Source organism: Candoia aspera, chromosome 5, assembly GCF_035149785.1.
Source record: "Candoia aspera isolate rCanAsp1 chromosome 5, rCanAsp1.hap2, whole genome shotgun sequence".
In the NCBI taxonomy this organism is placed as follows: Eukaryota; Metazoa; Chordata; class Lepidosauria; order Squamata; family Boidae; genus Candoia; species Candoia aspera.
This window is the reverse complement of record NC_086157.1, coordinates 96,821,049-96,843,017: the sequence shown is the minus strand read 5'-3', so window position 1 is coordinate 96,843,017 and position 21,969 is coordinate 96,821,049. Positions and strand designations below refer to the sequence as shown.

Below are 21,969 nucleotides of genomic sequence, written 5' to 3'. Positions count from 1 at the left end.
TAGCACAAAGGTGCATGAGTGGCAGGGGAGGCGTGGCAGGGATTCGGGTGGCTGCTGCCAGTGGCTGGGGAGGCGCGGCATGAGTGCAGCGAGCCTTGGGGAGGGTGCACAGTTGGGGGAGACTTACCTGAGCAACTTGTGACCTCCCCCGCTGGTTTCTCCATTGACTTTGCTTGTGGGAAGCCCGCCAGGGAGATCACAAATTGTTATCACATGACCGTGGGATGCTGCAACCATCGTAAATGCGAGCTGGTTGCCAAGTGTCCAGATCGAGATCACATGACTCTGGGGCTGCTGGGATGGCTATAATTTCAAAGCCCGGTTGTAACCACCCTCATTCAGTGCTGTTGTAACTTCAAACAGTTGCTGAACGAGTGGTCGTTAACTGAGAACTACCTGTATTTTAAAACATTAACAACAATATTTGGAGAAATATAATTCCAGGTTTATAGGTCAGTTTTCATGTCCAGCGTGAACAGTGTTACATATTCCACTCTGAATTCCAGGATAGCAGGATACTTTATACAGGGGAAATTCATTATTCCTGAGTTTCCTTTAAATATGAAATAATCATATTTACTTCATATTTACTTCAGAGCATTTAAAATGACATAAAGGATATCACTGGTTTCATTTCTATAAGAATACTAATGCACAAATCAATACAGGTGTCATAAAATTAAAGTAAAAGTAACAAATTTAACTGCCTTGCCTGGAAGACTTCAGATGCAACAGACTTGTCCACTTTTTCAAGGGAATGACTAGATAAAAATTTAGTCTGTTGCATCTGGAGTTTCTTTAAAACGAGTTCTGTTCAAGTGATTTGTTACTGTACAGCATTTCTCCAACTGTACTTCATGACACCCAAGAGGAATGATGCCTGATGGAGGAGAGATAGATTGTACCCAGGAGAAAATTGCAACAGTAGGAGATGGGATTTACAAGCATGGGCACAAAGGAAAGGATTATAGCCACACCTGGGGATGGCTAACGCCCTAGAGTGGTTCTCAATAGACCTATTACACTCACGGACTGATAAAGAACTCTCAGCCATCTAGATTCCATTATGTTTTTATTGTAATTGTCTTTATCATATTTATAAATGTTTCTGATTTTAATTTTGTTTTTTATTGTAAACTGCCCAGAGTCCCTCCTTGGGAGGGAGATGGGCAATGACAAAGTTTGATAAAATAAATAAATAAATAAATATCTCAGGGTGGCTGTGATGGGGGAAGACAGTCTCTCAGTGCTTTGCATGCTGCCGAATTTGAAGAACAGTTTGAGGTCATCTGATTTAAGGCAAAGAAAGCACTTTTCTTTATTTTCCCTGGTTCAGATGAATGAATTCCAGATTTCAGGGATTATGCAAAAATAAACAAGTTTATCCTACCCCTTAAATTATTAAAAGTAGTACATGTATTTCATGGCTAGTTCTAATCCCAATGAAATCATTACTGACTTGAAGGCACCCCGGCCAAAAAAAAGTTGCTGATTCCAAGGGGTGTGTCCCGGAAGGTGAATAAGTAGAGACTATAAGAGTCATATAATGTAGCTGGATTCTAGGGAGCAAACTCATTTGTCAATACATACGCTTGATCAGGAGGGCTTATTAAATTAAATTAAATTAATATTTATTACATTTGTTTTAGCTGCCTACTCTATTAGACTCTGGGAGGCTTACAGGATGCAGAAACAATATAAACAGGCAGCCTGGACTAAAACAATCAAAAAGATAAACTGTACAAATACCACAGGAGCCCCAGAAATACATCAATAAACATATTAACCCCAGGCCTGAAACCCAAGCCAGGTTTTAAGGGCTTTCCGGAACCTTAGGAGAGTGGGCACCATTCAAATGTCTAGGGGGATGCTGATCCAGAGGGCAGGGGCAGCAACAGGGAAGGCATGCTTTCTTGGTCCTACAAGATGGCAGTGTTTAATAGAGGGGACCTAGAGTGCATCCACTCTGAAGGTGGCTGGAGAAAAAAAAAATCCTAAAGTAAGAACCTCACAGATTTAAACAGTAAAGAAGAAAGTAGATGCGTTACCATTACGGAGTTTATTAAACCACTGGATGAAAAATCAGAACATTGGCTCCAAGTTTATGATTTTTGTTGTCTATACACTAATGTTCAGAATATGGGAAATAAAATGAGCCTGTATCCTTAGCATAGGAAAGTGAATATGATGTAATAGATATCATGATAATTAGGTAACACTGAAGGCCACAATTTGTTCAAAAGGAACAGAAACAATAAAATGAAAAGAGGAATTGCACTGTGTAGTAAAAGTATCCACACCTGCTTAAAAATTCAAGTAAAAGAAGTTGGTGGTATTGTAGAAAGCATGTAGGTTAAAAGAAAGATTAGTATACTAGTTGGTCAATGAAGACAACAGAATGCTAACGGTAAAATAAAACAACAATGGAATTATCCAATTCTTATTTAGGCACAGTTTTCTGTGAAAAGGGGATATATGCTCCACCAGGCAGTTGTGAAGAACCGGATAAAGAGGTAGGATTGATGCTTAAGACTAATAAAACATAGTCAGGCATTAACTGAATTTGAATGAAATTAAATCTGTATGCCAGCTTAATTGTCTCCAGGATACTGAAGGAACTAACTGATGATCTGATTTAACCTCGATGTATTATTGTTGAGAAATTCTGGAAAACTGACAAAATGTCAGGCCCCTTAAGGAGAGCAAATGTTACCCTATCTTCAAAAAGGGGGAAAGGACAATCTAGTCATCATAACAGTGATACCTGCAAGATTTTGACAGACTAATCTTATCTCATTTTTTGATTGAATAACTTTCTTTATAGATTGTGGGAATGCTGTAAACATAATATATCTTCACTTCAGCAAAGTATCTGATGAAGTAGCCCATGAGATTAATTCACAAGCTAGTTGTGTAAATGTAAATGTAAGACAATCTAGTAGAAACATACTGTAGCTGGTTTGAAAATTGTTCTTGAGTAGTACTCATCAATGGTTCCTCATCATACAGAGCAAAATGCCACAAGATTCAGTCCTGGGCTCTATAACGTTAATATTAAAGACTTGGATGAGGAAGTAAAGAGACTACTCATCAGATTGGAAGATGACACAAAATTAAGTAGAATAACTATCCTACAAAACAGAAGCAAATTCAAAATAATCATGATACATTAGAGGAGTGTGCTGAAAATAACTAAGTAAAATTTAAAAGAGACAAATGTAAAGTTGTGCAGTTATGAAACAGAATACACAAGTAGAGGGATAGGGAATACCTGGTTGGTAACAGTAATTATGCCCTAGAGTCGGACTCGACTGGACTTAACGTCAAGGGAAACCTTTACCTTTACCTTTACTACATCCTCAATATTTATTTAATTTTTTATTTACTATGTTTAACTTCCATTACATTATGACTCTATTTTGTTGGGTACAACAAAATTGTTTGTTTCAACTAGAAATAATACAAAAAATAAACAATAATCAATTAGAACTACAACAGAAATACAAGTATAAAAGAATGCCTATGCTCAATCAACTAGAGGTCAAAGATCATTAAAAAGGAAGGGTTTCACAATCTTTCTAAATATAAACCAGGAGGACATCATCCAAGCCTCCAGTGGTAACATATTTCATAACATGGGGCAGACCACAGAGAAGGTCTGCCCCTTTTTTCAAATTCCATGAACTTCAAACAGAGAAGGGATTCTTAGCAGGCTTTCCTGAGATGTCTGAACTAGATGAGAAGAGTTAATTGTGGTAATACCAGTAGTACCCAGGGAAAGAAGCTACTAACAACTACGGTATCAAAATACAAATACAAACCCATGAATAGCTATAACAAATACACCAGCAATTAAGCTAATGAGATCATTCCTTTTCATCTAGTAATCCTCTGCTCAGAAAATGGAGATTTCTGTAAAGTATTTCATTTCAGAATATGATATTCCAAATATAGATAGTAGGGTAAACACAAAAAGGACATCAGGTGCAAAAAGCTTATCTCCATGGCCACAAGGATTATAAATCTGTTTTTACATTTCATTCCTGGCTGAGATTCTCAGGTAAGATAAACAAGGTACCATTAATCTTAGGCAAGCCAGGGATCATACAAAGAATACTGTTTGAGAAAACGAATGCATTCTTTGCAAGATTTAAAAATGTTTGGGAGGTTCTTTGGGAGATTTAAAAAACATGTTCATCTGAAATCCCTGAATCACTAAAAACTGAGTATAAAAAATTATAATTACTGTATATAATCTGAGAATCTTTAATTGTAGGAATAATGTTGCTGTTCTTTCATTCAAGAAGCCAATAATTTGTCATGTTCTCAATAGTTTTCCTATATTCTCAACCATTCTGTTTTACGGAGTTTAATGAGTATTAATGATATTAATGTTTAATATCTTAAACATGCAATGATCAATTTCAAATTTAACAACTATAAAATCTTTATAATTTGTTAAATCGGAATTTGGTCTTTTTATGCTTTAGAGATTTAAATTTATGCTTTAGAAATTTCTGAAACGGGATTTCTTACATAAGCATTTAAAAGTTCCTTAATCATTTTTCTCCCAAAGTTTATGTTGAAATTCTTCCTTCATGAAACATATGCAACAATACTGACCACAAATATAAGATTTGAATTTACTGAGTGTACTGAACAGTTACTCAGTTTACTGGTTAATAAAATGTAAATGTTTTAGTAATGATGCATTTCAATACTATCTTAAATGATTTGAACTCATTTTTCCTAAAAACAGTAATGAAATAACTATAGACTTCAGCAAAGGATCGTTACCTCGCTGTGGTGCTGGAGCTTGAGCACCTCAATGATGCCATGAGCTAAACCGTGAAGGGCCACCCAAGATGGGAAGGTCATGACAGAGAGGTAAGACTAAATGCGATCCCTGGGGAAGGTAATGGCAACCCACCCCAGTATTCTTGCCATGAAAACTAAATGGATCACTACAACCAGAGATATGTCGGTATACCATCGGAAGATGAGACCCCCAGGTCGGAAGATGGTCAAAATGCTACTGGGGAGGAACAGAGGATGAGTTCAACTAGCCCCAGACGTGATGACGCAGCTAGCTCAAAGCCGAAAGGACAGCTAGCGGCCGACGGTGCTGGTGGTGAACGGCGAATCCGATGTTCTAAGGATCAACACACCATTGGAACCTGGAATGTAAGATCTATGAGCCAGGGCAAATTGGATGTGGTTATTGGTGAGATGTCAAGATTAAAGATAGACATTTTGGGCGTCAGTGAACTGAAATGGACTGGAATGGGCCACTTCACATCAAATGACCACCAGATCTACTACTGTGGACAAGAGGACCACAGAAGAAATGGAGTAGCCTTCATAATTAATAGTCAAGTGGCTAAAGCAGTGCTTGGATACAATCCAAAAAACAATAGAATGATCTCAGTTCGAATTCAGGGCAAACCATCTAACATCACAGTGATCCAAATATACGCCCCAACCACAGATGCTGAAGAAGCTGAAGTAGAGCAGTTCTATGAGGATCTGCAGCACCTACTGGGCAACACGCCTAAAGGAGACGTTATTTTCATCATGGGAGACTGGAATGCTAAGGTGGCCAGTCAAATGACACCTGGAATTACAGGTAAGCATGGCCTGGGAGAACAAAATAAAGCAGGACATAGGCTGATAGAATTTTGCCAAGACAACTCACTCTGCATAACAAACACTCTCTTCCAACAACCTAAGAGATGGCTTTATACATGGACTTCACCAGATGGACAACACCAAAATCAGATTGACTACATCCTTTGCAGCCAAAGGTGGCGGACATCTATACAGTTGGTAAAAACAAGACCTGGAGCTGACTGTAGTTCAGATCACAAACTTCTTCTTGCACAATTTAGGATCAGACTAAAGAGATTAGGGAAGACCCACAGATCAGCTAGATATGAGCTCACTAATATTCCTAAGGAATATGCAGTGGAGGTGAAGAATAGATTTAAGGGACTAGATTTAGTAGATAGGGTCCCGGAAGAACTATGGACAGAAGTCCGCAACATTGTTCAGGAGGCGGCAACAAAATACATCCCAAAGAAAGAGAAAACCAAGAAGGCAAAATGGCTGTCTGCTGAGACACTAGAAGGAGCCCAAGGAAAAAGGAAAGCAAAAGGCAACAGTGATAGGGGGAGATATGCCCAATTAAATGCAAAATTCCAGAGGTTAGCCAGAAGAGATAAGGAATTATTTTTAAACAAGCAGTGCGCAGAAGTGAAAGAAGACAATAGAATAGGAAGGACAAGAGACCTCCTCCAGAAAATTAGAAACATCGGAGGTAAATTCCAGGCAAAAATGGGTATGATCAAAAACAAAGATGGCAAGGACCTAACAGAAGAAGAAGAGATCAAGAAAAGGTGGCAAGAATATACAGAAGACCTGTATGGGAAGGATAACAATATCGGGGATAGCTTTGACGGTGTGGTCAGGGAGCTAGTGCCAGACATCCTGAAGAGTGAGGTTGAATGGGCCTTAAGAAGCATTGCTAATAACAAGGCAGCCGGAGACAACGGCATCCCAGCTCAACTGTTCAAAACCTTGCAAGATGATGCTGTCAAGGTAATGCATGCTATATGCCAGCAAATTTGGAAAACACAAGAATGGCCATCAGATTGGAAAAAATCAACTTATATCCCCATACCAAAAAAGGGGAACACTAAAGAATGTTCAAACTATCAAACAGTGGCACTCATCTCACATGCCAGTAAGGTAATGCTCAAGATCCTGCAAGGGAGACTTCAGTAATTCATGGAGCGAGAATTGCCAGATGTACAAGCTGGGTTTAGAAAAGGCAGAGGAACTAGGGACCAAATTGCCAATATCCGCTGGATAATGGAAAAAGCCAAGGACTTTCAGAAAAAACATCTATTTCTGTTTTATTGACTATTCTAAAGCCTTTGACTGTGTGGACCATAACAAATTGTGGCAAGTTCTTAGTGGTATGGGGATACCAAGGCATCTTGTCTGCCTCCTGAAGATTCTGTATAACAACCAAGTAGCAACAGTAAGAACAGACCACGGAACAACGGACTGGTTTAAGATTGGGAAAGGAGTATGGCAGGGCTGTATACTCTCACCCTACCTATTAAACGTGTACACAGAACACATCATGCGACATGCTGGGCTTGAGGAATCCAAGGCTGGAGTTAAAATCGCTGGAAGAAACATTAACAATCTCAGATATGCAGATGATACCACTTTGATGGCTGAAAGTGAAGAGGTACTGAGGAGCCTTATGATGAAGGTGAAAGAAGAAAGTGCAAAAGCTGGCTTGCAGCTAAACCTCAAAAAAACCAAGATGATGGCAACCAGCTTGATTGATAACTGGCAAATAGAGGGTGAAAATGTAGAAGCAGTGAAAGACTTTGTATTTCTAGGTGCAAAGATTACTGCAGATGCTGACTGCAGTCAGGAAATCAGAAGACGCTTCATCCTTGGGAGAAGAGCAATGACAAATCTCGATAAAATAGTTAAGAGCAGAGACATCACACTGACAACAAAGGTCCGCATAGTTAAAGCAATGGTGTTCCCCATAGTAACATATGGCTGCGAGAGCTGGACCATAAGGAAGGCTGAGAGAAGGAAGATTGATGCTTTGGAACTGTGGTGTTGGAGGAAAATTCTGAGAGTGCCTTGGACTGCAAGAAGATCAAACCAGTCCATCCTCCAGGAAATCAAGCCAGACTGCTCACTTGAGGGAATGATATTAAAGGCAAAAGTGAAATACTTTGGCCCCATAATGAGAAGACAGGACACCCTGGAGAAGATGCTGATGCTAGGGAGAGTGGAAGGCAAAAGGAAGAGGGGCCGACCAAGGGCAAGATGGATAGATGATATTCTAGAGGTAACGGACTCGTCCCTGGGGGAGCTGGGGGTGTTGACGACCGACAGGAAGCTCTGGCGTGGGCTGGTCCATGAAGTCACGAAGAGTCGGAAGCAACTAAATGAATAAACAACAACAAAATAACTATAGAACTTATATTGCATTTATTAGTTGATCATCCAAAGAGCAAAGTTTTAAAAATAATGATGTCTATCTAGAACAGGTTTGATAGGAATTGGGAGGAAAAAAGTATACATTTCAGTGATAGATTCAACTGCTATCATATATTCATTAAGTTAAAGTTTAGTAAATAGGCTTGAAGCACATACTTTGTATGTAATGGAACTCTACTTAAAATCAACCAAAGGATCCAGAATTAACTGTTCAACACACTTGGAAGATTTTGGGACAGAAGTTTAAATTCAATACTTTCTTACGTAAAAATATGACACTCTCAAATAATCCCAATCTAAAAATCTCTGATAAATGATTTTTTTGGAGTACTTGTGCAGAAAACAGTATTCATCTTATTAATGCTTTGAAAATAAAACCTTTGAAGAACTGGAAGAGAAATCTAGACTTCTGAAACTGGAGTATAGCTATATTTTAAATTAAAACATCTTTTGATTTCTTAGTTTGTCCCTGATGTGCTAACAGCTTCTGAAATCCCAAAACTCTTTTTTGTATCTCTTGTATAGCTCAACAGGTGATTAAGGGACAGGTGCCAATCTTTTATGTTAGAGATGTAAAACATTTTAGGCTCTGACACATATCTTCTGGGCTTGCTTTACGATTTTCTCATTTTGGTCTAATATTCATATCATTCTTGATATGATTTGGGGGATAAAATTAGGGTTAAAATGTTAATGTTTACAATATCGTATCTAGACTAAAAGGCAGCTAGGTGACTTACCCAATTTTTTTCAAACTTTTTGAAACCTGTTCTTCTACAGCATCATAAAGTTTTACTTGAAATCCACCAGATGCAAAAACCATAGCCCAGCTGCTCCCAATGAGACCGCTAAGGAAGAAATCAAAAGAAAAGAGAGTCAGTGTGTATTTTTTTATTGTCGTTAGCAACAATACTGTCAAACAACTGATGAAAATCAGTGCTCGGTTTTGCAATTGAGTATCTCCTTGAAGGCAGCAATCCAGATATGAAACATATTATCTCTCTCTCTTACTCCTGATTAATTAATTGATCTCATTCAGCTCCAACAGTGGAAGTTCAAAATCTATCTTGAAGGGAAAAATAAACAGGACAGGCATGTAACGAAGACATCAGTTCACACCCAAGCTCTGAGATGGAAGCAGTAATCCCATTAGTGTTTTATAGCAACTTCTAGAGTTATCCAACGATTGCTGTACTGATATAACTGTACTGAGGGCAAACTTTATATCAACTCAAGAATGGTTAGCTGATTCTAGACGACACATTAAACCATTAGTGTGAAAATAGAAATAAAAACGAACACCGGACAAAGTGGTCTTATACTGGAGACAAGTCAATATTACCTTTTGTTTTGACATTCTGTGAAAGGCTAATTCTGCAAACTAGAGCCCAAAACCATTGCTGAAGAGATACCCTCCATAAATATTGTTAGCAAGAAATTCCTTAATGCACTCCCCACCGCACATATGACATGCTTTGGATATCTCAGACATTTACTGAAAATAGGAGCAAGCATTCAGAGTTGTCTTTTATCAAGTCAGACCAACTGTCTATTTAATCTGGCAGAGATTTTTTAAAGATTTTTTAAAGATTTTTTATCCCGCCTTTATTATTTTTATAAATAACTCAAAGTGGGGAACATACCCAATATTCCTTCCTCCTCCTATTTTCCCCACAACAACCCTGTGAGGTGAGTTGGGCTGAGAGAAAGTGACCGGCCCAAGATCACCCAGCTGGCTTTCGTGCCTCAGGCGGGACTAGACCTCTCAGTCTCCTGGTTTCTAGCCCATTGCCTTAACCACTGGACCAAACTGGGTCTCTTATTATTATTATCAATTATTATTAATTATTCACTTTCCTATGCTTTTTCCCAACCCTGCATTAGTAAATCTTCAAACAAATTATGTCATAACTGAACATAGGACAGGGTGCAGGCACAACATGTATTCCACTGCTGCTGGCATATGGGCTTCTACAGTATTCATTATTTTTTGCTACTAGAATACTACTGTCATGAGTGCCGTTGAGCTAAAGTCATCAGCGCAATGGCACTCATGACAATGACAAGGAAATAAGTGAAGGGGCACAAGTTAAGTAGCCATCAACCCACAACGACTAACGGCTAACAAACAATAACTAAACGAATCACGGAGCCACCCAAGCCATCAGCGGCAATACAACGGGGATCGCCCAGCTGAAAGCAATCAGCAGAAGAATGGAAACCTGAGGATGGGCGATCCTGGAAACCCTCAACCAATGGCAGGGCAACGCATGGGACAAAGGGGGGTGACGTGACCGTGAGCGAGGGGGCGCTGACCGGCGCGGGGTATTTAAACCCCGCACCGGCGCGCTCCTGTCACTCTCAGCTTTTTTCTACCAACGTTGTACCTGCCCTGAAATAAACCAGAACCTGATTTGCAAACCAGTGTCTGAACGTTATTCAGAGGTAGGCAGCGCATGACATAAAGCTGAGAGTCATAAACTCAGCCTCGCCGAGCCCCACCGGACGACAACGAGCCGCGGGAGGAGTAGACGGCGAGAAGACCAGCAAGATGAGGCCGGAACGACGCGGGCAAGGAGGGCGAGCCGCGCGGCAAGAGACAGAGGAGGACCGACCGAGGCCAGAGGCACCGCGGACTCCCGGAGCCATGGACGCCCACCCCACCCGACCCGAGCCTCAGCTCCAACCCCAAGGGGAGATGGCGACGGAGGCAACCCGACCGCGGGAGGGAGCAGCACGACTTCCGAAACCAGCGGAGGACCCCGCGCCCCACATCGCACCCCAGCAACGGGCGTGGAGCGACAGCCCCACGGTGCTCAACACGGAGGAGGACGACGGAGACACCCATCAGACGGAGGAGGAAGCGGACCTGCGGCGGAGGGACGATGAACCCCACCGGCAACCCACCCCCGAGGACGCGCCAACGGAACCGGCCCCAGCGGCGGCGCGGGCTGTGGACGAGGAGGCACGAGCTGAACTCGCGGCCATGCGGGCTCAGCTGACGGAACTCCGGACCATGCTCCAGGCGCTCATGCCCCCCGCGCCACCCAACGACGTCCCCGCACAAGCCCACACCCCGAGCGAAGCACCGAACCCACACGGGCCAGCGGAGAGCCAGCAGACGGCACAGGCGGCCGACACCACACCCCGGGAAGCGAGAGGCGGGGCCGCGCAAAACGCCCGGGCCCCAAAGGACTTCCCCATCTTCTTCGATGGGACCCCCTCAAAACTCTCGTTTTTCGTTACCAACGCTAGGGAGTTCATGGGGAGGCACGGACACTCCTATGACTCCGAGGCCGACAAGATCGCCGCCGTGGCGATCAAACTCCAAGACAGGGCGGCGGACTGGTACGTCCAACTGTACGAGTCCAGCTCCCCCGCCCTCGCCACCTTCCCTGCTTTCATCAAAGAGATGAAAAACTACTTCGAAGACCCCCTAGCTAAAGTACGGGCGAAAAGCGCACTCCAGAGACTTAAACAGGGCACACGCACGGTCCCTGACTACGCCCTGGAGTTCAAAGCCCTCGCGGGAAAGGTCTGCGACTGGTCTGAGACCACCCTGCTGGAAATCTTCAAAAGGGGGCTCAACCGCGACGTTCTCCAATGGGCCCTCTACCGCGACGACCCAGAAACGTTACACGGGTGGATCCACCTCGCGGGGAAAGCCGAACACGCGCACCGCACCTTCCTTATGACAACCACGGAAGACACAAACTACGTCGGGAAAAAGGTACCCGCACCACACGGGGGGATGGCCGGCCCCATATACCCAAAAAAGAAGTTCAACCGGGAGCCCTGCGGGAGGTGTGGCAAATTAGGGCACAAGACGGCGGATTGCTTCGCCAACCGACCGCCGACCAGCGCGCCCAAGCCCGCCCCGAAAATTAGCCCCAAACCACCCAACCCGGGGCCGCCCCCTCACCGCCGAATGACCGTGGCCACAGCGACACCGGAAGAGGGCTGGGACGCTTACTGGGGAGAAGAGGACAATACCGACCCCGACCAGCCGGCGGGAAATGCTCCCCGCTTGCCCTGAGACGCGTGGCGAGGCAGGCGGTGGGACAGCAACGCGAACCACCTCAACGAAACGACAAAAGCTCCGTAATATTGGCAGCAATTCAACTCTCTGCCGGCAACGGAGCCACCACGGCCGCGGCACTAGTGGACTCGGGGTGCTCAAAAAACCTCATCCACCCCGACCTAGTCGCCAAACTCGACCTCCGCTGCTTCCCCCTCCCCACGCCGCTGGCATTCCACCAGCTGGACGGCTCTACAGCGGGAGGGAAACCAGCCACGCTACAAACCGAGCCGGTCACCCTGCAAATGGGCACTCACACCGAGCGCACATCGTTCGTAGTCACGCCCATCGGACGGCCCATTGCAGTCCTGGGGATGCCATGGCTCGCGAAAAACAACCCGCGGATCAACTGGGCGACCCGCACCTTCACATTCGGCGACGGCGAGTATCGAGCACCAGTACCAGCTGGCAAAAGCAACCCCACGGTAGGACGAGCGGAGGCGACCACACAAGACAACGCCGCTACCACAGCAGACCTACCAGAACAATACGCCGACTTCTCCGAGGTCTTCGGAGAGGCAGAGGCAGACCAACTACCCCCCCACCGCAAGACGGATTGCCGGATCGACCTACTGCCCGACGTCCCCCTACCTAGACCAAAGATCTATTCGATGACCCCGAAGGAGATGGCAACCCTCCGGGAGTTCATCGATAAAAACCTAGACAGGGGATTCATAGAGCCAGCATGCTCACCGGTCGGAGCCCCCGTCTTATTCCGGGAGAAGAAAGACGGGACCCTACGGCTCTGCACCGACTACCGGGGCCTAAACGCGGCTTCCCTGTCCAACAAATACCCCTTACCCCTGGTGAAGGACATGCTCGCCCACCTGTCCACGGGCAAAGTCTTTTCCAAATTGGACCTTCGCGAGGCGTACTATCGCATCCGAATCAGGGAGGGGGACGAATGGAAGACGGCGTTTAACTGCCCCCTAGGCGCTTTCCAGTACAAGGTACTGCCCTTCGGACTCGCGGGGGCCCCTGGGGTGTTCATGCAGCTCATCAATGAGGTACTGCATGAACATCTGTTTAAAGGGGTCCTGGTCTACATCGACGACGTCCTCATTTACACAAAAACACACGAGGAACACGTAACCTTAGTCAGGCAAGTCCTCGACAAGCTCAGAAGGGCGCAGCTCTATGCAAAGCCTACAAAGTGCGAGTTTCACAAAGAGCGCCTAGACTATTTGGGGTATCGAATCTCCGGGGACGGCATCGAAATGGACCCCGCAAAAGTCGAAGCGGTGCTAAACTGGGAGCGGCCCCGCAACAGACGGCAACTACAGAGCTTCCTGGGATTCGCGAATTTCTACAGGTCCTTCGCCCGGGGGTTCGCTGAGATAGCCCTCCCCTTAACGGACCTCCTCAAAACCAAAGGGGTGGGGGACACCCGACGCGCCAAGAACCCAGGCACAGTGCTGAATTGGACTCCCGCGTGCCAGACCGCATTCGACAAGCTGAAAGCGCTGTTCACGACGGAGCCAATCCTCGCGCACCCGGACCCAGAACGGCCGTTCGTGGTCCAAGCCGACGCCTCAGACTTCTCCCTGGGAGCCATCCTGCTACAAAAAGACTCCACGGGGCTCCTGAAACCATGCGCCTACCTGTCAAGGAAGTTCTCCGAGACAGAGAGGCGATGGCACGTCTGGGAGAAAGAAGCCTTCGCGGTGAAATCGGCACTAGAGACATGGCGTCACCTACTCGAGGGAGCCACCCAACCATTCGAGGTCTGGACGGACCACCGGAACCTCGAGGCCCTACGAACGCCTAGACGCCTTAGCCCAAAACAGGTCCGATGGGCCCAATTCTTCAGCCGCTTTGAGTTCCAGCTGAAGTTCATGCCGGGCAAGAAGAACTTCCTGGCCGACGCCCTCTCCCGGCTGCCCCAAGACGAAGAGCCCGCCCCAGACACCATTGGGACGGTCCTATCCGCCTCGCAACTGGGGATGGCCGTGACCACCCGAAGCGGCGCACGGAGGCAGCTCGACGCTACGGCGCAGCCGACGGCGGGACAACCGGCGACGGAAAGAAGCCAACCGCAACTACCAGGGGGAATGCGCACGGACCTCGCCGCCGCCCTCAAAACCGACCCCTGGTTCCTGGCAAACCCCGACAAGGTAACGATGGCGCAAGACCTGGCATGGGGGGAAGGCAGAATCTACGTCCCGGACTCGCAACGCCAGGCGATCTTGCATAGGTCACACGACGCCAAGCAAGCGGGACACTTTGGGTTCCTCAAGACCCTACACCTAACACGGCGCCAATTCTGGTGGCCCGCGCTCAGGCGAGACGTAAAAACCTACGTGGCGTCCTGCCCAACGTGCGCTAGGGCCAAACGGGCACCAGGCAAACCCGCGGGGCTATTGCAACGGGTGGCAGAACCCTCCCGCCCATGGGAGGAAATCTCTATGGATTTTATAGTGGACCTCCCACCCAGCCAGAAGAAAACGGCCATTTGGGTGGTGAAGGACTACTTCTCAAAGCAGGCCCACTTCATCCCCTGCACGTCGGTCCCATCCTCACAACAACTAGCCAAACTCTTCCTCATCCACGTGTACAGGCTACACGGATGTCCCGCACGTGTGGTGACCGACAGGGGCACACAGCTCACCTCCAAATTCTGGCGGGCCTTCCTGAAGCTGACGGGGACCCAACAGGCCCTATCTACGGCTTGGCATCCGCAGACGGACGGAGCCACTGAGGTTCTTAATGCCACCTTAGAGCAATTTATACGATCATATACGAACTACCACCAAGACGACTGGGCTGAACTGCTCCCGTTCGCCGAAGTCGCATACAACAACGCCGTCCACACGAGCACGGGGAAAACCCCGTTCGAAGTAGTCTCGGGGCGCGACTTCGTCCCCATACCGGAGCTACCTCAACCCCCGGAACCCCAGGTGGACGCCAGCGACTGGGGACGGAAGATCGCGGAAGCATGGCCAGTAATCACGGCGGCGCTGAAGGAGGCACAGGCTGCTTACAAAGAGCAGGCCGACAAGCACCGGCGCCAACAACCGACGTTCCAGGCGGGGGATATGGCCTATCTCTCCACCAAGTTCCTAAAGTCAACCCAACCCTCGAAAAAACTGGGGCCTAAGTACATCGGGCCGTTCCGAGTCACGCAAATAGTGAACCCGGTAGCAATACGCCTGGACCTGCCACACAACCTCCGGAGACTCCACCCGGTGTTCCATACCAGCCTCCTAAAACCGGCAACCACCTCCCGATGGCACCCAAGCACGCCACAGCCCGCACCGCTAATGATCGACGGGCAACACCACTTCGAGATCAGGGACATCCTCGACTCCCGCAAGCAACGAGGAACTCTACACTATCTGGTCAGGTGGAAACACTTCCCCCACCCGGAATGGGTGGTGGCGCACAACGTTAACGCGCCTGACCTGACCAGAGCATTTCACCGGGCATACCCCGACAAACCGCAATCAAGGTCAGCAAAACCAACCCCCCCCCCGCAGGCCCCCCCCCGCCTCCCGTGCCCCAAGGGAAAGGGCCCCCCCCAAGCCCGCGACTTGGGTGGACCTTCCCCCCCCCGGGACTCACTCCCCCCGCCCCGGGCCCACGGGGTGGTGACAAACGATCGCCAGCACCCTCCCCCCGCCCCCCGGCCGCGGGGGAGTGGCAAGCAAGTCAACAGGGCAACCTGGGGGCAACGCCCAGGAGACACAACAAAGGCGACGCACTCTAAATAAGAAAAGAAGGGCCCTACCTGGAGCTGAGCAGCACCCGACCAGCCACGCCTCTCGCCTCGCCGAACTGAGCCAAACAAACAGGGTGTGGTTGGAGCATGCGCACGCCAGGTCAGAACCCGAGCATGCGCACCATGGACACACCCTGGGAAGGCACGTGGTAGAGGGAGGAGCAAAGGGAGGGGCGACAACTACTCCGGCGGGAACTTTGGAAAAAAAAAAAAAAAATGTGGCGTTTTGACAGCTCCACGGGGAAAACCAAGAAAACCGGGGGAGAACACTATTCGAAAAGGGGGCAGTATGTCATGAGTGCCGTTGAGCTAAAGTCATCAGCGCAATGGCACTCATGACAATGACAAGGAAATAAGTGAAGGGGCACAAGTTAAGTAGCCATCAACCCACAACGACTAACGGCTAACAAACAATAGCTAAACGAATCACGGAGCCACCCAAGCCATCAGCGGCAATACAACGGGGATCGCCCAGCTGAAAGCAATCAGCAGAAGAATGGAAACCTGAGGATGGGCGATCCTGGAAACCCTCAACCAATGGCAGGGCAACGCATGGGACAAAGGGGGGTGACGTGACCGTGAGCGAGGGGGCGCTGACCGGCGCGGGGTATTTAAACCCCGCACCGGCGCGCTCCTGTCACTCTCAGCTTTTTTCTACCAACGTTGTACCTGCCCTGAAATAAACCAGAACCTGATTTGCAAACCAGTGTCTGAACGTTATTCAGAGGTAGGCAGCGCATGACAACTACTAGAATACAATACTACATTTAGATTTTTTTTTAATGTTTTTTATTGAGTATTTAAAAGACATGATGCATATTTTATGAAATTCAACCTCTGGGGCAACTTATTTAGATAATATTACTAACTGCTTAAAGTCACAACTGAAATTTAATTTAAAAACATTCTAATATAAACAGACTTGTATTCTATTGTTTCATATTGTTCATGAGTCAGAAATGATGGCACTGCCCTTCCAAAGTTTGCAGATTCCATTTTTGATCTGAGCAGGCTAAAATGTGTGGATTTTTTCTTCTTCATTTATCTCTTAACCCTCCCAACAGGACAAATTATGTTTGCAAAAAATGAAAAAAAAAAGTCTGAAATGTTTGATCCCACCCATTCTGGGGACTTCTGAGGTCATATATCTAATGCTAGGGGACAGGAAGTATACCACTGTCGTCATGGATTAAACATCTGAATCATAGTTAACACTGAATTTTAAGTTGTGGTTAAACATTGATCAAAAAGCCTCCAAATCTTTCCTTACTATAACAGTAAGGGAGAATGAGAAATACTCAAGTTCAAGGCTCAAGGTCTTGTTTCCATAATGATAAAACCATCATCCATGTTAACATCTAAACATTATACCTATATACATGCATATACCTTATGAACATTCAATCCCTACCATTCCTTTTCCAATCATATGCCATGCTGGTTAGCAGTTCTGGAAGTCGCAATTCCATCACATCTAGGGAGTGCTAGATTGGAGAAGGGTGGTTGGACCATTTCTACAATTGAATATTCTGAAAAATACCTATTTTTAATTGAAAAAAATTGCTTGAATGTAAGATTGCCAAGTCGATGTTGCACTTACATAACTTCAGCCTTGTTTCAAAGTTCAGCTAAGTTGCATATATAGTACTTTGAACATCTGTGTTTTAATGGTCATAGCTACTGAACATATGCTGATATTGTGAACAGGATTTCACAATCATCAAGCAAAATAAGAAATGGTTAACCTTTTTTTCTAACATTGTAAAAAGTGCCAGTAGACACCTATCAATGCATGAGGTCTCCAATTTGTTGCAGAATTGTTCCATAGAAACAAAGTCAAAAACTGTTTTGAAGTCAATGAATACAACGTACAGGGCCTCTCTGGGGACTGATAAAACCAAGCATCCTATAACCAGCCTGCTTCTCAGCAAGTATGCTTTCCTAATTGGAGGATAAATAGAGGGAGCAGACCAGTCTCCTTTTTAAAATATAGGGACAATAAGAGAGGTATTTTGAGAGAATTTTCAGTTTATGGCCATGAATAAAACCACTGAAAATGTGCTCACCAGTCAATACTGTATTTGATTTTAAAAGATCGGGTGGGATCCCTGCCTGGGAGAAACAGATGTACAACTTCCTGCTCTACAGATGGATTGATAATAAATTTCCAGTATGGAGGCAGAAATGGGGATTTCTGTTTTTGACCCCTCATATAGCCAGGTACAATATTCCAAAATGTAGTATGATTGTCATATTTGGAGGACTAGATCAGTTGTTTTTAAAAATCTCTCTGAGCTTCCTTTTTTTTTTCCAGTAAAACTTTATACTTCCTTTTTTGCTCACAAAATAAATTCAGGAGTAATGGACAGTCATTATTCTTCTATAAAATTAATGTTTTCAGTTAGGAAGTCCTTAGTTCTGCACATTCCTTATCAACCCATAGTTTGGATCTTTTTTTGCTCGAACCCTGTTTAGTTTTATAAATTAATGTCTCTTTACAAGTAGTAATTAATGTGCAATATAGTTAATAGATCCTTTTGAGGATATTTTTTATCAATTAGAGAATTATATACATTGCCAGATTTATATACAGACTACATCGTTGTTTTATCTTCTCAGTCCATTTTACATAAATACAGGTAGTCCTCATTTAGTGACCACAACTGGAACTGGCAACTCTCTAATTATTTTGTGGGTAGATACAGGAATTTCTCCTATCCCTTTATGAGATGTGCCTAAAACTTAGAGGGCTTAATGCTTTTTTGTTAGTAATCAAGTAATCAAGACTTAGGGGGTAAGTCAGGCTCTTCACAATGTGGCTCACCAAATCTAGTCAAATGTATCTTTTTACCCATCTACTTTACTACTAATTATTGCCACCTGCTCAAATATAACTGTCACAGTTCCAGCAATTAGGCATTGTTCAGTTATACAATCTTTTATAGAGTTTTTGTAAGGCAGATAGTTTTTGTCTCTTGAAATATTTTATATAGTTCATCAGCTAGCTTCTTGGAGAATTCAGTTCCCATAGGGGACATTACTACAGAATGAATCATCACCCTCAAAATATTCCTGGCTTAAAGAAGGTGAAGGGAAATGTATATGGTATTGTCATGGATATTAGAAAGAGGTTTTGCTACAATATCCTGAATCTATCAGGAAACTTCAGAACATTTGAAATACTCTGGTTATTTACAGGTTCCTTTGCTGACAACGAATCATCAATCTTTTGTTATTGATGCTTTCAGTCAATTGTTCAGTCTTCTTTTCTTTCCCATATTATAAAGCTGTTGGAATCTATTAGCACTTCAAACCCCACGTTATCATGGAGTGAACATTTTTCATTCTCTTTTGCAATTAAGCAAACTTTACAAGGCATGGTAGAGAGCAATAAACAATTCAAAATGAAAAGAGGTAAGAGCATCTGACTGTTGCCACACTCTTGTTTTTCCTAATAGTACTGCTCCCTAAGAGAGGTGGAATGCTCAAGAATTTGCTGGGAGATTTGTGATGACCACATATGTGAATTCCTGTTCATCATGGATACTGTTTCATGAATTTCAGATAATGCCAGGACTGACAGGCTCCACCAGGTTCTGCTAACTCTTCCATAAACAAAATCAGTGCCACTAAATGAATGAAACAATTGCAACAGGGACAGATACAAAATAAGTGAGTACAGTATGAACCACTGGAAATAACCATTATGCAAATTATAGAAGATGAAGATGAGAAGATCGATGGTGTCTGGCTTATGAACAGCTTAATGGATAACAGAGTTGTGGGCTAACAAGCTACAACACTTTTTTTTTCTTTGCTACTGTTTTATTCTGGGTTCTATTTTCTCTGTTTTCAGTTTCTGAAGCTGGGATCCTACCCAACATTGTCCTTAGTCTTCTATGGGTATCCAAAATTTTTAAGTGCAAAGATAACTGTGACATATACTCTGACTGCCCCCTCTATCCCTGATTTCCCCATGCTGATGAAGAATATCTGAAGAGCAAATGTATGTATATTCCACTAGAATGCAATACAGAATTCTATGTATTAGAAACTCTGAGTTCACTTGGGTTCCAATTTTATATTTATGGTTTCAGTTATTCTTCTGATGTTCTCTCTCACTTAGGGGAGGGGGAGGGCAAAGTTTATGACCCTGGATCTCATGAAGCTACTGCCTTTCAATCAATTAGATTAAAAAATAAAAAATAAAACATGAAGCAGAACAATGCCATGTAGCCAGTGTTACAGCCCAAAAAACAAATTTAAAAAGTCTATCCTATGTGGGATAGCTACATATATAAAGAGAACAAAAAATGTGGAAGTACATGTAACCACTGCTGAGTAAGCTGGAAAATAACATATTGTAATGCATGGATTCTAAACTAGAAAAATAAGTTGCTTTAAGGATAACTGAAACATGGAATTTGCAATCATAACACATTTTGGTACAATTCAACCAAATAGTGTACTGGCTTATAATTCAAAGTACTGAAGTCTCAATTAGATGTTAAGTTATATATGTTACAAAAATACTCATTACATGCTTTATCAGGTTTATCATATTTGGCTTGCAAAACTCCACTTGATAACTAGATAAGAGCAAAGAGAGTGTTCTGGATCTCTTTGCTAGCACCTTTTCCAGCTCCAGCATGGTAGCCTTAACTTTACTGTGAAGTTAACAATGCTTTTATGTTCTAAACATCAGGTTAGAAATTTTACAAGGACAATTCTATCCACAGCTGAATAAAAACACAGAGGCATGTTCCTCACTGTTTTATTCCAGAACATTCAAATTTGCAATCAGGTATTTCTAACCATATCTCATACAGCAAGTGCTGCAGTGTAGTATCACGGTAGCTAATCAACATTTTAAATGCAGAAAGGACTGGTGATTGATCTTTGCTCCTTGCTCACTGAAGTGTTCCAGATGCTGACATTTAAATTCCTTCCTAGTTGCCGCCACCACTAGACAAAACTTGACTTTATACTCTACATACCATTGGTGAATGAGGCATGACTTCATGGAGACCTTAAATGCTATTTGAACAACCATGTGACTATCTAAACTAAACATGCTCCAAACACCTCTAAATTCTGTTGTCTGGGAAGCCATTGTGGAAACCAATATTCAGATCCATTTATTTGAAGGGCTTGGGGTCAATCAGCAATAGGGTGGGAAAATCAATAATAAAATCAAGACAATAGTATTTTAAGATTGCACTCAATGGAAAAGTACTGTAGAAGCATCTACATTACACAATCTAAATAAATTTTATCCCAACACTGTTTAATATAGAATTTCAGCTACAAAATTGTTGTCACTTTACTAAATAGATACAATTCAGAAACAGAAAAAAGAACATTATACCCCCTGAATGTATTTTTACATCCTATAGAAGGCCAAAGACAGTCCTATTTCTACTATGTTAACTGCCCAATGGTAAGAAGTGACACATGCATTGCAAATTAGCTTCTCAGAAGCTGTATTTTTCTGTCATTTATAGAACTTTTGAAAACATATGGCTAATATGATACTTTGCATGTACATTCCATCTGATGGAGGGAACAGGGGTTTCCTCCCTGTTCTGTCATTTTCCTGAAAGAATATCCAATCTCTTTTGTTCCAAGATAACCTGCATAGTAAAAATAAACTGATTCAACATGGGACAGGATAGTCATTTGCTTGTTTTAAGGCTCTGCGGGATGAACTGCAGCAATGGCTGATGGAAGTTGTGATACTGTGGCTTTTCCATGGCTGCTAGATTCTGTGCCTAAAAATGCATCAACCTTGCCCCTTGGGCTTGCGGGGTGGGGGAACATCAAGCACCAGCTCAGCCCCTTCTGTTTTAACTCCCCTATCTCTTCTCTCTGGGCACAGCAAGCAGGAGTAACTTAAGTGCATCGAAGGATTTACCTGCCAACAATCACAATTCGCCCCTCCTGGATAGGATTCATGGTGGTGGATGAATGCAGAACCCACAGCAGAGGAAGCAGACTTAGCAAAGATGACACCTTCTGGGCCACCTAGCCCACCTCCTACTTAAAGGAAACGCGGCCTCCCCACCCCCACTTCTGGGATGTTACGGCCACTTCCATTGGTTCCCAGAAAAGAACGGTTCTTATTGGCTGCCCGAGTGCC

At 44.4% G+C, this 21,969-nt stretch overlaps 1 protein-coding gene across 2 annotated transcripts in view; it reads right to left on the bottom strand.

Moving 5' to 3' along the window:
• Positions 1–21,894, bottom strand: part of CRYL1 (crystallin lambda 1) — a 50,858-nt gene extending 28,964 nt beyond the window's left edge. The window contains exons 1-3 of one of the 2 annotated variants that reach the window (XM_063305794.1): positions 21,745–21,894; positions 17,242–17,314; positions 8,775–8,882 (exon numbers count right to left, since the gene is read on the bottom strand). In XM_063305794.1, the coding sequence (XP_063161864.1) occupies positions 8,775–8,857 (83 nt within the window). In that variant the 5' untranslated portion in view covers positions 8,858–8,882; positions 17,242–17,314; positions 21,745–21,894. The remainder of the gene's footprint in view (positions 1–8,774; positions 8,883–17,241; positions 17,315–21,744) is intronic. The other variant, XM_063305793.1, reaches the window with a different exon arrangement.
• Between the last annotated feature and the right edge of the window lie 75 nt (positions 21,895–21,969).